At 42.1% G+C, this 16251-nt stretch overlaps 1 protein-coding gene across 14 annotated transcripts in view; it reads left to right on the top strand.

Annotated features, from left to right (window-relative positions):
- chd9 (chromodomain helicase DNA binding protein 9) overlaps positions 1–16251 on the top strand; it is a 140631-nt gene that overhangs the window by 103989 nt on the left and 20391 nt on the right. For all 14 annotated transcript variants that reach the window (XM_090238895.1, XM_090238892.1, XM_090238890.1 and 11 more), the window contains 8 exons: positions 959–1154; positions 1505–1678; positions 3801–3986; positions 4224–4334; positions 4477–4673; positions 5575–5774; positions 5968–6127; positions 15197–15286. In XM_090238895.1, the coding sequence (XP_090095021.1) occupies positions 959–1154; positions 1505–1678; positions 3801–3986; positions 4224–4334; positions 4477–4673; positions 5575–5774; positions 5968–6127; positions 15197–15286 (1314 nt within the window). The remainder of the gene's footprint in view (positions 1–958; positions 1155–1504; positions 1679–3800; positions 3987–4223; positions 4335–4476; positions 4674–5574; positions 5775–5967; positions 6128–15196; positions 15287–16251) is intronic.

Raw genomic sequence — 16251 nt, 5'->3', positions numbered from 1 at the left:
CATCACTCCATAATGCTACCCAGAGCAGGGAGATGATAAAGACTGCGTAACAGAAGCAGAAAAATGTACCAAGACCCTTTCATTCAAGGTCTTAATCTCCTGGCTTAATGAGCTTCCTGTTTGCACGCTAAATGAAAAGGATATTATCCCTGCAGCCCGTCTAAGCTGAGGAAAGCGGGCGACTGGCCTGGTCTGTGTGGTCTCTCTATATCTTCCTCCCTTTCCCTCCTGATATCTCTGTCCTCTCTCTTCTTCTCCCTCTCTCTATCCTCTCCTCTTGTCTCTCTCACTATCCTGTGCCTGGCCCTGTGTTCTTCTCCCCTCCCTGCTTCTTTCTGGCACTCAAACCCCGAACCAAACCAGTGTAAACACACAAGGCGAGGTGCTCCGCTCAGTGGCAATGCAAGGCTTAGCAGGGGATCAGCGGCAGGTCACAGACTCCCTCGGGGAACTCCCACATCAGACAGAGGGAGAGAGGAGTATGTGGGTGGGTGGAGAGAAGTGGGTCACTGTAGAGGTGAGGTGTGTAAGGTGAAGAAGATGAGGGGTAGGATGTGGGGTGAGGCGAAGCCAGGGCTCCTGGGAAAGAGGCTGCTCTTGATCAGCGTGCTAAACCACCTTGTTCTCTGCCAGAGAAAGGGGGAGGAAGGATGAAAGTAGGGAGCGAGAGCAGAATAGAGAGAGAGGGGAAAAGAGAGACAGGAATGGAGGAAAGAAGGAGAGAACTAGTGAATGTTGTTTTACAGTGGGTGACAAAAACAAATTCCTGGAAATATTGTGTGGCAATTGGAGGCCTCTTAGTGTGTGATGGTTGGTGTTGAATCAGCTACTGTAAAGCTCAGTGTCGTACTGTATGTAAATGTTGCCCTTCATGATACTTGGATGTGACGCAAGAACATGTGTAATTATGTGTACTAGAAGATCCTACTCCAACCCTGCATGGTCCTGTGTTCCTCAGGTACCTGTATGAGCGTATCGATGGCAGAGTGAGAGGTAACCTGCGTCAGGCAGCTATAGACCGTTTCAGCAAACCCGACTCGGACCGCTTTGTGTTCCTGCTGTGTACCCGGGCTGGAGGTCTGGGCATCAACTTGACTGCTGCTGACACCTGTATTATCTTTGACTCAGACTGGAACCCACAGAACGACCTGCAGGTAAAGACACACACAGACATTAAAAGTGACTTCAGCCTCCACTGTAATACAATTAGCAACGAAGGTGTGGTCACTTTCTATTTCAATTCAGTCAATTCAGGAAGTCCTTGAATTGAGAAGTGTCTTTTATATCCTATTATAATAGTTTAACTTTTTCATTGACACAGCTTGGATAGTGAAATGTATGTATTTATGACTAAGTCGTTTTGGATAAAAGCGTCTGCTAAATGGCATATATTATATTATATTATTATAGCAGAGCAACGATCTTGATCCTGAAGTAATTTTTATTGGACAAATATAAAATGTATTGGGCTGGTCATAACCAAGTTATTTTCTATTATTCTCAGGCCCAGGCTCGCTGCCATAGGATTGGTCAGAACAAGGCGGTGAAGGTGTACCGTCTGATCACCAGGAACTCTTACGAGCGGGAGATGTTTGACCGGGCCAGCCTCAAACTGGGCCTGGACAAGGCTGTGCTGCAGAGCATGAGTGGCAGAGAGAACAGCGTGCCGGGAGGAGGGGTGAGTCTGCTGTGTTCGTCATACACATACACACACACACACACACACTGCAGCACCTGTATCATGCTCTATGCATTCGGAAAGTATTCTGACCCCTTGACTTTTTCCACATTTTGTTATGTTACAGCCTTATTCTAAAATTGATTAAATATTTTTTTTTTCTCAGCAATCTACACACAATAACCCATAATAACAAAGCAAAAACAGGTTTTCAGAGTTTTTTGCAAATGTATTACAAATAAAAAACAGATACCTTATTTACATAAGTATTCAGACCATTTGCTATGAGACTCGAAATTGAGCTCAGGTGCATCCTGTTTCCATTGATCATCCTTGAGATGTTTCTACAACCTAATTGGAGTCCACCTGTGGTAAATTCAATTGATTGGACATGATTTGGAAAAGCACACACCTGTCTATATAAGGTCCCACAGTTGACAGTGCGTATCAGAGCAAAAATCAAGCAATGATGTCGAAGGAATTGCCCGTAGAGCTCCGAGACAGAATTGTGTCGAGGCACAGATCTGGGGAAGGGTACCAAAACATTTCTACAGCATTGAAGGTCCGCAAGAACACAGTGGCCTCCATCATTCTTAAATGAAAGAAGTTTGGAACCACCAAGACTCTCCCTAGAGCTGGCCGCCCGGCCAAACTGAGCAATCGTCAAAGAGGTGACCAAGAACCCGATGGTCACTGACAGAGCTCTAGAGTTCCTCTGTGGAGATGGGAGAACCTTCCAGAATGACAACCATCTCTACAGCACTCCACCAATCAGGCCTTTATGGTAGAGTGAAAGCCACATGACAGCACGCTTGGAGTTTGCCAAAAGGCACCTAAAACTCTCAGATCATGAGAAACAAGATTATCTGGTCTAATGAAACCAAGTTTGAACTCTTTGGTCTGAATGCCAAGCGTCACATCTGGAGACAACCTGGCACCATCCCTACGGTGTAGCATGGTGGTGGCAGCATCATGCTGTGGTAATGTTTTTCAGTGGCAGGGACTGGGAGACCAGTCAAGATTGATGCAAAGATGAATGGAGCAAGGTACAGAGAGATCCTTGATTAAAACCTGCTCCAGAGTGCTCAGGACCTCAGACTGGGGCAGAGGTTCACCTTCCAACAGGACAACAACGCTATGCACACAGCCAAGACAACACAGGAGTGGCTTCGGGACAAGTCTCTGAATGTCCTTGAGTGGCCCAGCCAGAGCCCGGACTTGAACCCGATCAAACTTCTCTGGAGAGACCTGAAAGTAGCTGTGCAGCGACACTCCCCATCCAACCTGACAGAGCTTGAGAGGATCTGCAGAGAAGAATGGGAGAAACTCCCTAAATACAGGTGTGCCAAGCTTGTAGCGTCATACCCAAGAAGAGTAAATTATGTAATCGCTGCCAAAGGTGCTTCAACAAAGTACTGAGTAAAGGGCCTGAATACTTATGTAAATGTCATTTTTCTTATTTTTTAAAAAATATATACATTTGCAAAGCAAAATATATATATATATGATTTTTGCTTTGTCATTATGGGGTATTGTGTGTAGATTGATGAGGGGAAAAAATGATTTCATCCATTTTAGAATAAGGCTGTAATGTAACAAAATGTGTAAAAAGTCAAGGGGACAGAATATATTCCGAAGGCACAAAATGTTAAGTCCATTCTACAAAATGAGAGTGTAGAAAGTGGACTGGTCAATATAATAAACACAGCTTTGAGATATCCTCTTAGTGCATCATCAGTGTGTAGAAGGAGCTTAGCTGTTTCTCTCTCTGGATTAGCTGGACTATCAGGAAGAAAGTGTTGAGCAGACATTATCACCACCAGCTGCATACTAACACACCATGGGTCAGCTGGGGGTTGCTGCTACTCTTAAAGATTTAAAAAGGTCTGGCATGTGATCCAGTTCAGCTTCAGTTCAACTAACTGTCTCGCTCCTCTGCGTTTCTCACACTAGAGTGTCTGTCTGTTTTTGTGTGGTGTTAATGCGTGTGCATGTGTTGTGCACATGTTTGTGTGTACAAGGATGTAATGTGTAAATAGTCCAGTCTGTGATCTACTGTAGTCCATCATCAGTTCCCCTAACACCCTCTCTGTTTCTCCTTCTCCCCCTCCCCTCTCTCCAGCCGACCCAGCAGCAGCTGTCTAAAAAGGAGATCGAGGACCTGCTGAGGAAAGGGGCGTATGGAGCTCTGATGGACGATGAGGATGAGGGGGCCAAGTTCTGTGAGGAGGACATCGACCAGATCCTTCAACGCAGGACCAAGACCATCACCATCGAGTCTGAGGGACGGGGATCGACCTTTGCCAAGGTACCCAGTGACTGAAAGAGCACCACACAGTGGTCATTGTTTGAATGTTGCTATCTTTTTCCTTTCTGCATGACTAGCAGTAGTAACCAGTGTCTCCTGTCTACTCTCATGTCACTCTTCATCACAGACTCTCAGCTCTGTTAGGAGACTCAGACTTATCATTGAAGGAGACTCAGGAAGGAACAGTGAATCTCATTATCAAGGTTTAATGTGATATAATGTCTCCTTCTCTCTCAGGCCAGTTTTGTGGCATCCGGAAACCGCACAGATATTTCTCTGGACGACCCCAACTTCTGGGACAAGTGGGCCAAGAAGGCTGAGATTGACATGGACACTGCCAATGGCAGAGTAAGTAATGCTTTAGTTTAAACACTGAACCTGCTCTTTCTGGCCATGATGAGATATGTTATATAGGAGATAAGATCAATGCCATGTGTGAATTTGCTACAATAGTATCTGAGTATCTGTGTGTGTTCCTATTCCACAACAGAACAGCCTGGTAATTGACACTCCGAGGGTGAGGAAGCAGACCCGACCCTTCAGTGCCACTAAGGACGAGCTGGCAGAGCTGTCAGAGGGGGAGAGTGACAATGAGGACAAGCCCAAGCTCCGCCGGCCCCACGACCGCCTCAACAGCTACGGCAGGACAGAGTGCTTCAGAGTGGAGAAGAACCTACTAGTATACGGGTCAGTGACAGTGACTGGACCACTTATGCTAGATAATATACAAACCAACATTGATACTAAATAACAATGTTCTTTAATACTTATCTTGGGGACCCACAGGATGTGCAGACTTGAGTTTCAGCCCAGACCAACCACATCTTGTTCTTACTGTACTGCTGTACAGTATTGTGTCTGTACTGTGGCTCTCCTGTGTTATCCATCTATATTGTACAGTGTTGTCTGTATTGAGGCTCTCCTGTGTTGTCCGTCTATATTGTACAGTATTGTGTCTGTACTGAGGCTCTCCTGTGTTGTCCATCTATATTGTACAGTATTGTGTCTGTACTGAGGCTCTCCTGTGTTGTCCATCTATATTGTACAGTATTGTGTCTGTGCTGAGGCTCTCCTGTGTTGTCCTTCTATATTGTACAGTATTGTGTCTGTACTGAGGCTCTCCTGTGTTGTCCATCTATATTGTACAGTATTGTGTCTGTACTGAGGCTCTCCTGTGTTGTCCATCTATATTGTACAGTATTGTGTCTGTGCTGAGGCTCTCCTGTGTTGTCCTTCTATATTGTACAGTATTGTGTCTGTACTGAGGCTCTCCTGTGTTGTCCTTCTATATTGTACAGTATTGTGTCTGTACTGAGGCTCTCCTGTGTTGTCCATCTATATTGTACAGTATTGTGTCTGTACTGAGGCTCTCCTGTGTTGTCCATCTATATTGTACAGTGTTGTCTGTACTGAGGCTCTCCTGTGTTGTCCTTCTATATTGTACAGTGTTGTCTGTATTGAGGCTCTCCTGTGTTGGCCATCTATATTGTACAGTATTGTGTCTGTACTGAGGCTCTCCTGTGTTGTCCATCTATAATGTACAGTATTTGTCTCCAGTATTGACTCTCTCCTCTCCTGTGTCGTCCAGGTGGGGTCGTTGGAAGGATATCCTGCTCCATGGTCGTTTTAAGAAGCAGCTGACAGAGCGTGATGTAGAGTCTATCTGCAGAGCCCTTCTGGCCTACTGTCTGGTTCACTACCGCGGTGACGACAAGATCAAGAGCTTCATGTGGGACCTGATCGCCCCCTCCGAGGACGGACAGACCAAGGAACTACAGAACCACCTGGGTACGTTACAACCTCACAATGACCAAAGCCCAGGGGTCCAACCACAAATTAGAATCTGGTTCCTCTCAAGGAATTCTTCCTTTAAAGGGCATTTCCCCTTACCACTGTGCTATTGGTTTACTGTTAATGTTTTTAATGTGGGTTTATAAACCGGTGTCCATAACCACAAATTGTATCTGTGTTACTCCCTCAGGTCTGTCGACCCCAGTCCCCAGAGGCAGGAAAGGGAAGAAGATGAAGACTCAATCCAGCACATTTGACATCCAGAAGGCTGAGTGGATCAGGAAGCACAACCCAGAACACATGCTGCAGGACGAGGGATACAAGAAGCACCTCAAACACCACTGCAACAAGTAAGAAGCTACTCTTGGTACTATAGGCCTATAGTATTAAATATATTCAGTACACTTTTAGATTTTTTTTATGGTATTGTTGTCTAATAGTTACATTAACAAAGACAAGTTGTTTGTTCCAATGTGTCTAGGCTTGGTTTTTATTGATGTTGGAAATAAACATAGGTTATTGTCTCTGACGTATATAGAGTTGAGAACATTTTTGAAACGTCTCATATTTTGTATTTCCCTCAGTTTGCTTCAGTGTGTTGAAGCTAGCCTGTGTGAAAACATAATTATGTTTTTGTCAATAGCAGGGTTTTGACTCCTGCACATCAACACCACTGTCTGTAATTAAGACAAATTGAAGCAGCCATCTTCTCCATCTGTGGCTTTCCTCTATTAATGACCGTGAATCAGATTATAGATTACACTGCTGAATGATAATCATCTGAATGGGATTTTAACACAAACTAATAGCTGTCATTGATCTTTTATTGACAGATAGAATAAACTGATTACACTACAGCCAGGGATTTATTATATGTTATACTGTATACATAGATGATGATGATGATGATGGGGAGAAGAAAACAACTCTTACTTCCAATGAAATGGTTTGAAATATGAACCTATAAGTTAGCAGATAATGGTTGTTGAGATATAAAACTTATCCAACTAGATGATGGTTGTTGAGATATAAAACTTATCCAAATAGATGATGGTTGTTGAGATATAAAACAGCCAACTAGATGATGGTTGTTGAGATATAAAACTTATCCAACTAGATCCTGGTTGTTGAGATATAAAACTTATCCAAATAGATGATGGTTGTTGAGATATAAAACAGCCAACTAGATGATGGTTGTTGAGATATAAAACTTATCCAACTAGATGATGGTTGTTGAGATATAAAACTTATCCAACTAGATGATGGTTGTTGAGATATAAAACTTATCCAACTAGATGATGGTTGTTGAGATATAAAACTTATCCAACTAGATGATGGTTGTTGAGATATAAAACTTATCCAACTAGATGATGGTTGTTGAGATATAAAACTTATCCAACTAGATGATGGTTGTTGAGATATAAAACTTATCCAAATAGATGATGGTTGTTGAGATATAAAACTTATCCAACTAGATGATGGTTGTTGAGATATAAAACTTATCCAAATAGATGATGGTTGTTGAGATATAAAACAGCCAACTAGATGATGGTTGTTGAGATATAAAACTTATCCAACTAGATCCTGGTTGTTGAGATATAAAACTTATCCAAATAGATGATGGTTGTTGAGATATAAAACAGCCAACTAGATGATGGTTGTTGAGATATAAAACTTATCCAACTAGATGATGGTTGTTGAGATATAAAACTTATCCAACTAGATGATGGTTGTTGAGATATAAAACTTATCCAACTAGATGATGGTTGTTGAGATATAAAACTTATCCAACTAGATGATGGTTGTTGAGATATAAAACTTATCCAACTAGATGATGGTTGTTGAGATATAAAACTTATCCAACTAGATGATGGTTGTTGAGATATAAAACTTATCCAAATAGATGATGGTTGTTGAGATATAAAACTTATCCAACTAGATGATGGTTGTTGAGATATAAAACTTATCCAAATAGATGATGGTTGTTGAGATATAAAACTTATCCAACTAGATGATGGTTGTTGAGATATAAAACTTATCCAACTAGATGATGGTTGTTGAGATATAAAACTTATCCAACTAGATGATGGTTGTTGAGATATAAAACTTATCCAACTAGATGATGGTTGTTGAGATATAAAACTTATCCAAATAGATGATGGTTGTTGAGATATAAAACTTATCCAACTAGATGATGGTTGTTGAGATATAAAACTTATCCAAATAGATGATGGTTGTTGAGATATAAAACTTATCCAACTAGATGATGGTTGTTGAGATATAAAACTTATCCAACTAGATGATGGTTGTTGAGATATAAAACTTATCCAACTAGATGATGGTTGTTGATATATAAAACTTATCCAACTAGATGATGGTTGTTGAGATATAAAACTTATCCAACTACATGATGGTTGTTGAGATATAAAACTTATCCAACTAGATGATGGTTGTTGAGATATAAAACAGCCAAATAGATGATGGTTGTTGAGATATAAAACTTATCCAACTAGATGATGGTTGTTGATATATAAAACTTATCCAACTAGATGATGGTTGTTGATATATAAAACTTATCCAACTAGATGATGGTTGTTGAGATATAAAACTTATCCAACTAGATCCTGGTTGTTGATATATAAAACTTATCCAACTAGATGATGGTTGTTGAGATATAAAACAGCCAAATAGATGATGGTTGTTGAGATATAAAACAGCCAAATAGATGATGGTTGTTGATATATAAAACTTATCCAACTAGATGATGGTTGTTGAGATATAAAACAGCCAAATAGATGATGGTTGTTGAGATATAAAACGTATCCAACTAGATCCTGGTTGTTGATATATAAAACTTATCCAACTAGATGATGGTTGTTGAGATATAAAACTTATCCAACTAGATGATGGTTGTTGAGATATAAAACTTATCCAACTAGATCCTGGTTGTTGATATATAAAACTTATCCAACTAGATGATGGTTGTTGAGATATAAAACTTATCCAACTAGATAATGGTTGTTGAGATATAAAACTTATCCAACTAGATGATGATTGTTGAGATATAAAACTTATCCAACTAGATGATGGTTGTTGATATATAAAACTTATCCAACTAGATGATGGTTGTTGAGATATAAAACTTATCCAACTAGATGATGGTTGTTGAGATATAAAACAGCCAAATAGATGATGGTTGTTGAGATATAAAACTTATCCAACTAGATCCTGGTTGTTGATATATAAAACTTATCCAACTAGATGATGGTTGTTGAGATATAAAACTTATCCAACTAGATAATGGTTGTTGAGATATAAAACTTATCCAACTAGATGATGATTGTTGAGATATAAAACTTATCCAACTAGATGATGGTTGTTGATATATAAAACTTATCCAACTAGATGATGGTTGTTGAGATATAAAACTTATCCAACTAGATGATGGTTGTTGAGATATAAAACAGCCAAATAGATGATGGTTGTTGAGATATAAAACTTATCCAACTAGATGATGGCTGTTGATATATAAAACTTATCCAAATAGATGATGGTTGTTGAGATATAAAACTTATCCAACTAGATGATGGTTGTTGAGATATAAAACTTATCCAACTAGATGATGGTTGTTGATATATAAAACTTATCCAACTAGATGATGGTTGTTGATATATAAAACTTATCCAACTAGATGATGGTTGTTGAGATATAAAACGTATCCAACTAGATGATGGTTGTTGATATATAAAACTTATCCAACTAGATCCTGGTTGTTGAGATATAAAACTTATCCAACTAGATGATGGTTGTTGAGATATAAAACTTATCCAACTAGATCCTGGTTGTTGAGATATAAAACTTATCCAACTAGATGATGGTTGTTGAGATATAAAACTTATCCAACTAGATGATGGTTGTTGAGATATAAAACTTATCCAACTAGATGATGGTTGTTGAGATATAAAACTTATCCAACTAGATGATGGTTGTTGAGATATAAAACTTATCCAACTAGATGATGGTTGTTGATATATAAAACTTATCCAACTAGATGATGGTTGTTGAGATATAAAACTTATCCAACTAGATGATGGTTGTTGATATATAAAACTTATCCAACTAGATGATGGTTGTTGAGATATAAAACTTATCCAACTAGATGATGGTTGTTGAGATATAAAACAGCCAAATAGATGATGGTTGTTGAGATATAAAACTTATCCAACTAGATGATGGTTGTTGATATATAAAACTTATCCAACTAGATGATGGTTGTTGATATATAAAACTTATCCAACTAGATGATGGTTGTTGATATATAAAACTTATCCAACTAGATGATGGTTGTTGAGATATAAAACTTATCCAACTAGATCCTGGTTGTTGAGATATAAAACTTATCTAACTAGATGATGGTTGTTGAGATATAAAACTTATCCAACTAGATGATGGTTGTTGAGATATAAAACTTATCCAACTAGATCCTGGTTGTTGAGATATAAAACTTATCCAACTAGATGATGGTTGTTGAGATATAAAACTTATCCAACTAGATGATGGTTGTTGATATATAAAACTTATCCAACTAGATGATGGTTGTTGAGATATAAAACTTATCCAACTAGATCCTGGTTGTTGAGATATAAAACTTATCCAAATAGATGATGGTTGTTGAGATATAAAACTTATCCAACTAGATGATGGTTGTTGAGATATAAAACTTATCCAACTAGATGATGGTTGTTGAGATATAAAACTTATCCAACTAGATGATGGTTGTTGATATATAAAACTTATCCAAATAGATGATGGTTGTTGAGATATAAAACTTATCCAACTGGATCCTGGTTGTTGAGATATAAAACTTATCCAACTAGATCCTGGTTGTTGAGATATAAAACTTATCCAACTAGATGATGGTTGTTGAGATATAAAACTTATCCAACTAGATGATGGTTGTTGAGATATAAAACTTATCCAACTAGATCCTGGTTGTTGAGATATAAAACTTATCCAACTAGATCCTGGTTGTTGAGATATAAAACTTATCCAACTAGATGATGGTTGTTGAGATATAAAACTTATCCAACTAGATGATGGTTGTTGAGATATAAAACTTATCCAACTAGATCCTGGTTGTTGAGATATAAAACTTATCCAAATAGATGATGGTTGTTGAGATATAAAACAGCCAAATAGATGATGGTTGTTGAGATATAAAACTTATCCAACTAGATGATGGTTGTTGAGATATAAAACTTATCCAACTAGATGATGGTTGTTGAGATATAAAACAGCCAAATAGATGATGGTTGTTGAGATATAAAACAGCCAAATAGATGATGGTTGTTGATATATAAAACTTATCCAACTAGATGATGGTTGTTGAGATATAAAACAGCCAAATAGATGATGGTTGTTGAGATATAAAACGTATCCAACTAGATCCTGGTTGTTGATATATAAAACTTATCCAACTAGATGATGGTTGTTGAGATATAAAACAGCCAAATAGATGATGGTTGTTGAGATATAAAACTTATCCAACTAGATGATGGTTGTTGAGATATAAAACAGCCAAATAGATGATGGTTGTTGAGATATAAAACAGCCAAATAGATGATGGTTGTTGAGATATAAAACTTATCCAACTAGATGATGGTTGTTGATATATAAAACTTATCCAAATAGATGATGGTTGTTGAGATATAAAACAGCCAAATAGATGATGGTTGTTGAGATATAAAACTTATCCAACTAGATGATGGTTGTTGAGATATAAAACAGCCAACTAGATGATGGTTGTTGAGATATAAAACTTATCCAACTAGATGATGGTTGTTGAGATATAAAACTTATCCAACTAGATGATGGTTGTTGAGATATAAAACTTATCCAACTAGATCCTGGTTGTTGAGATATAAAACTTATCCAACTAGATCCTGGTTGTTGAGATATAAAACTTATCCAACTAGATGGTGGTTGTTGAGATATAAAACTTATCCAACTAGATCCTGGTTGTTGAGATATAAAACTTATCCAACTAGATGGTGGTTGTTGAGATATAAAACTTATCCAACTAGATGGTGGTGAAATGTGTTAAACTACAGTAAATAGATTTAGGTTGCGGTCTTTCTAAAGGGGGTTGTTTGGGGGTTTGTCTCCTGCCATCCTGCTTTAAACAGAGTCATGCAGGGCTTCCACAGAAAGTTCCCCATTGTTCCCAGAGCAGTAGTGCTGAAGCCAGGGATCGTATGATGGGAGGCTCTCTGGTCAAACGGGGACACACTCTGTGGCTTTGCTGACCTCCGCGTTTTCCCCTCAGGGAGGAATGTGGACTGGCGTGGGGATGGGGCATGCACAAGCATGGTCCCCTACTGTCCCTGTCCCACACAGAGATCCAGCACCCTGTCCTATGACATTTAGAAGATGTGTGTTCAATACTGTGTAGCTACTAGTACTGGCCTGTTAGGAATGTAAGGTTAAGACTGACGAGGCCTGTGTTCTGTTGGGATATGTGTAACATTCTCAGTATGACTTGTGCTAGTACATGTCATATATATGATCTGCATATGATTGTGGGTGTGTGTTTACCTTTATGTATCTGACTGTTTGTATCATGTGGACTGTTTGTAGTGTGTGTGTGTGTGTGAGTACTCACACTCATGTGCATGTATGTCTGGGGCAGAGAGGTTCCCTTCTCCGACAGATACCTCCCACACTCCAGGCTGTCTGTCTGAGTGTAAGAGAGAGAGGGAATGCGTGATGTAGGGCCTTGCTGACAGCCACAGGAAACAGCAGCTGCTGCAGGGAGACCCAGGGCACAGCCCCTCAGAGGCAGGGAGGGAGGGGAGAGGCCTGGACCTCTATGGCACAGACACTGTCTCAGTCTCTATGGCACAGACACTGTCTCAGTCTCTATGGCACAGACACTGTCTCAGTCTCTATGGCACAGACACTGTCTCGCTCTCTGTGGCACAGACACTGTCTCGCTCTCTGTGGCACAGACACTGTCTCGCTCTCTGTGGCACAGACACTGTCTCGCTCTCTATGGCACAGACACTGGCTCAGTCTCTGTGGCATAGACACTGTCTCAGTCTCTATGCCACAGACACTGTCTCGCTCTCTATGGCACAGACACTGTCTCGCTCTATGTGGCACAGACACTGTCTCGCTCTCTATGGCACAGACACTGTCTCGCTCTCTATGGCACAGACACTGTCTCGCTCTCTATGGCACAGACACTGTCTCGCTCTCTATGGCACAGACACTGTCTCGCTCTCTATGGCACAGACACTGTCTCGCTCTCTATGGCACAGACACTGTCTCGCTCTCTATGGCACAGACACTGTCTCGCTCTCTATGGCACAGACACTGTCTCACTCTCTATGGCACAGACACTGTCTCACTCTCTATGGCACAGACACTGTCTCGCTCTCTATGGCACAGACACTGTCTCGCTCTCTATGGCACAGACACTGTCTCGCGCTCTATGGCACGGACACTGTCTCGCTCTCTATGGCACAGACACTGTCTCGCTCTCTATGGCACGGACACTGTCTCGCTCTCTATGGCACGGACACTGTCTCGCTCTCTATGGCACGGACACTGTCTCGCTCTCTATGGCACGGACACTGTCTCGCTCTCTATGGCACGGACACTGTCTCGCTCTCTATGGCACGGACACTGTCTCGCTCTCTATGGCACAGACACTGTCTCGCTCTATGTGGCACAGACACTGTCTCGCTCTCTATGGCACAGACACTGTCTCGCTCTCTATGGCACAGACACTGTCTCGCTCTCTATGGCACAGACACTGTCTCGCTCTCTATGGCACAGACACTGTCTCGCTCTCTATGGCACAGACACTGTCTCGCTCTCTATGGCACAGACACTGTCTCGCTCTCTATGGCACAGACACTGTCTCGCTCTCTATGGCACAGACACTGTCTCACTCTCTATGGCACAGACACTGTCTCGCTCTCTATGGCACAGACACTGTCTCGCTCTCTATGGCACAGACACTGTCTCGCGCTCTATGGCACGGACACTGTCTCGCTCTCTATGGCACGGACACTGTCTCGCGCTCTATGGCACGGACACTGTCTCGCTCTCTATGGCACGGACACTGTCTCGCTCTCTATGGCACGGACACTGTCTCGCTCTCTATGGCACGGACACTGTCTCGCTCTCTATGGCACGGACACTGTCTCGCTCTCTATGGCACGGACACTGTCTCGCTCTCTATGGCACAGACACTGTCTCGCTCTTTATGGCACAGACACTGTCTCGCTCTTTATGGCACAGACACTGTCTCGCTCTTCATGGCACAGACACTGTCTCGCTCTTTATGGCACAGACACTGTCTCGCTCTCTATGGCACAGACACTGTCTCGCTCTCTATGGCACAGACACTGTCTCGCTCTCTATGGCACAGACACTGTCTCGCTCTCTATGGCACAGACACTGTCTCGCTCTCTATGGCACAGACACTGTCTCGCGCTCTATGGCACAGACACTGTCTCGCTCTCTATGGCACAGACACTGTCTCGCTCTCTATGGCACAGACACTGTCTCGCTCTCTATGGCACAGACACTGTCTCGCTCTCTATGGCACAGACACTGTCTCGCTCTCTATGGCACAGACACTGTCTCGCTCTCTATGGCACAGACACTGTCTCGCTCTCTATGGCACAGACACTGTCTCGCTCTCTATGGCACAGACACTGTCTCGCTCTCTATGGCACAGACAGTGACGAGCTAGGCACAGCGTTTCAGTCATCTACCGTGACGAGCTAGGCACAGCGTTTTAGTCATCCGCCGTGACGAGCTAGGCACAGTATTTCAGTCATCTGCCGTGACGAGCTAGGCACAGTATTTCAGTCATCTGCCGTGACAAGCTAGGCACAGTATTTCAGTCATCTGCCGTGACGAGCAAGGCACAGCATTTCAGTCATCCGCCGTGACGAGCAAGGCACAGCATTTCAGTCATCCGCCGTGACGAGCCAGGCACAGCATTTCAGTCATCCGCCGTGACGAGCCAGGGACAGCATTTCAGTCATCTACCGTGACGAGCTAGGCACAGCATTTCAGTCATCTACCGTGACGAGCTAGGCACAGCATTTCAGTCATCTGCCGTGACGAGCTAGGCACAGCATTTCAGTCATCCGCCGTGACGAGCTAGGCACAGCATTTCAGTCATCTACCGTGACGAGCAAGGCACAGCATTTCAGTCATCCAGGAGGAAATTGAGAATGTGTGTGAGAGAGAGTGTGATATTTTTATTGTGTATATGCATGAGTTTGTGTGTGTGTGTGTGTTTACGGACGTGAGTGCGTGTGAAAGCTGTTCTGCTCTCTCAGCGTTTGTGCGTGCTGAGGCTTTGTGGTGACCGTGGGCGGGGCTGTGTCTGTGTGCAGGGTGTTGCTGCGGGTTAGAATGCTCTACTACCTGAAACAAGAGGTGATGGGAAGCCAGTCACAGAAGATACTGGACGGCGTGGACTCCAGGTGAGCTGAACTTTCACCTGTTTTACAACCAAACAGCTCTGAACATCGATACCCTTAGAGTAGAGCACACAACATTTCCGAAGCTCACAGACACTCTCTCTGTCTATCCTCTAATTGGTCATTTCAGTTATTAGATTATTTGAAGAGGATTACACTATTTACTCCATTATTTTGAGATGGTCGGATTGATCGGGGGCTATTCAGGCTAGACTGAATGTTATGCCAAACAGTTCAGCCAGGCTGCCAGCACTATGCCAGTATTTGTTTAAGTTTGGGATTTCTGGTAAGCTGCTGGCATGCAAATTCAGCTGACACATCGTTTTAGAAGGTTCCGTTTACATTCACTTTTTATATAAAAACCTGTTCATTCATAGGCCCATGTTGTTCATGTTTTCCATGGTAAGGACATAGACCATACATGACAGGTTGTTCCCATACATACTGTAGCTGTCTCTATCTATCACCATGTCTGAAGGAGGGCACAGCTAGTCAGACTCAGGGAAGGAAGGTCCATGTATAACGGAGGGCACAGCTAGTCAGACTCAGGGAAGGAAGGTCCATGTATAACGGAGGGCACAGCTAGTCAGACTCAGGGAAGGAAGGTCCATGTATAACGGAGGGCACAGCTAGTCAGACTCAGGGAAGGAAGGTCCATGTCTGAAGGAGGGCACAGCTGGTCAGACTCAGGGAAGGAAGGTCCATGTCTGAAGGAGGGCACAGCTAGTCAGACTCGGGGAAGGAAGGTCCATGTATAACGGAGGGCACAGCTAGTCAGACTCAGGGAAGGAAGGTCCATGTATAACGGAGGGCACAGCTAGTCAGACTCAGGGAAGGAAGGTCCATGTATAACGGAGGGCACAGCTAGTCAGACTCAGGGAAGGAAGGTCCATGTATAACGGAGGGCACAGCTAGTCAGACTCAGGGAAGGAAGGTCCATGTATAACGGAGGGCACAGCTAGTCAGAC

Source organism: Oncorhynchus mykiss, chromosome 6, assembly GCF_057628025.1.
Source record: "Oncorhynchus mykiss isolate SJ-2025 chromosome 6, ASM5762802v1, whole genome shotgun sequence".
Classification (NCBI taxonomy): domain Eukaryota; kingdom Metazoa; phylum Chordata; class Actinopteri; order Salmoniformes; family Salmonidae; genus Oncorhynchus; species Oncorhynchus mykiss.
Note: the sequence above shows the minus strand (reverse complement) of the source record. Positions and strands in the feature narration are given on the sequence as shown.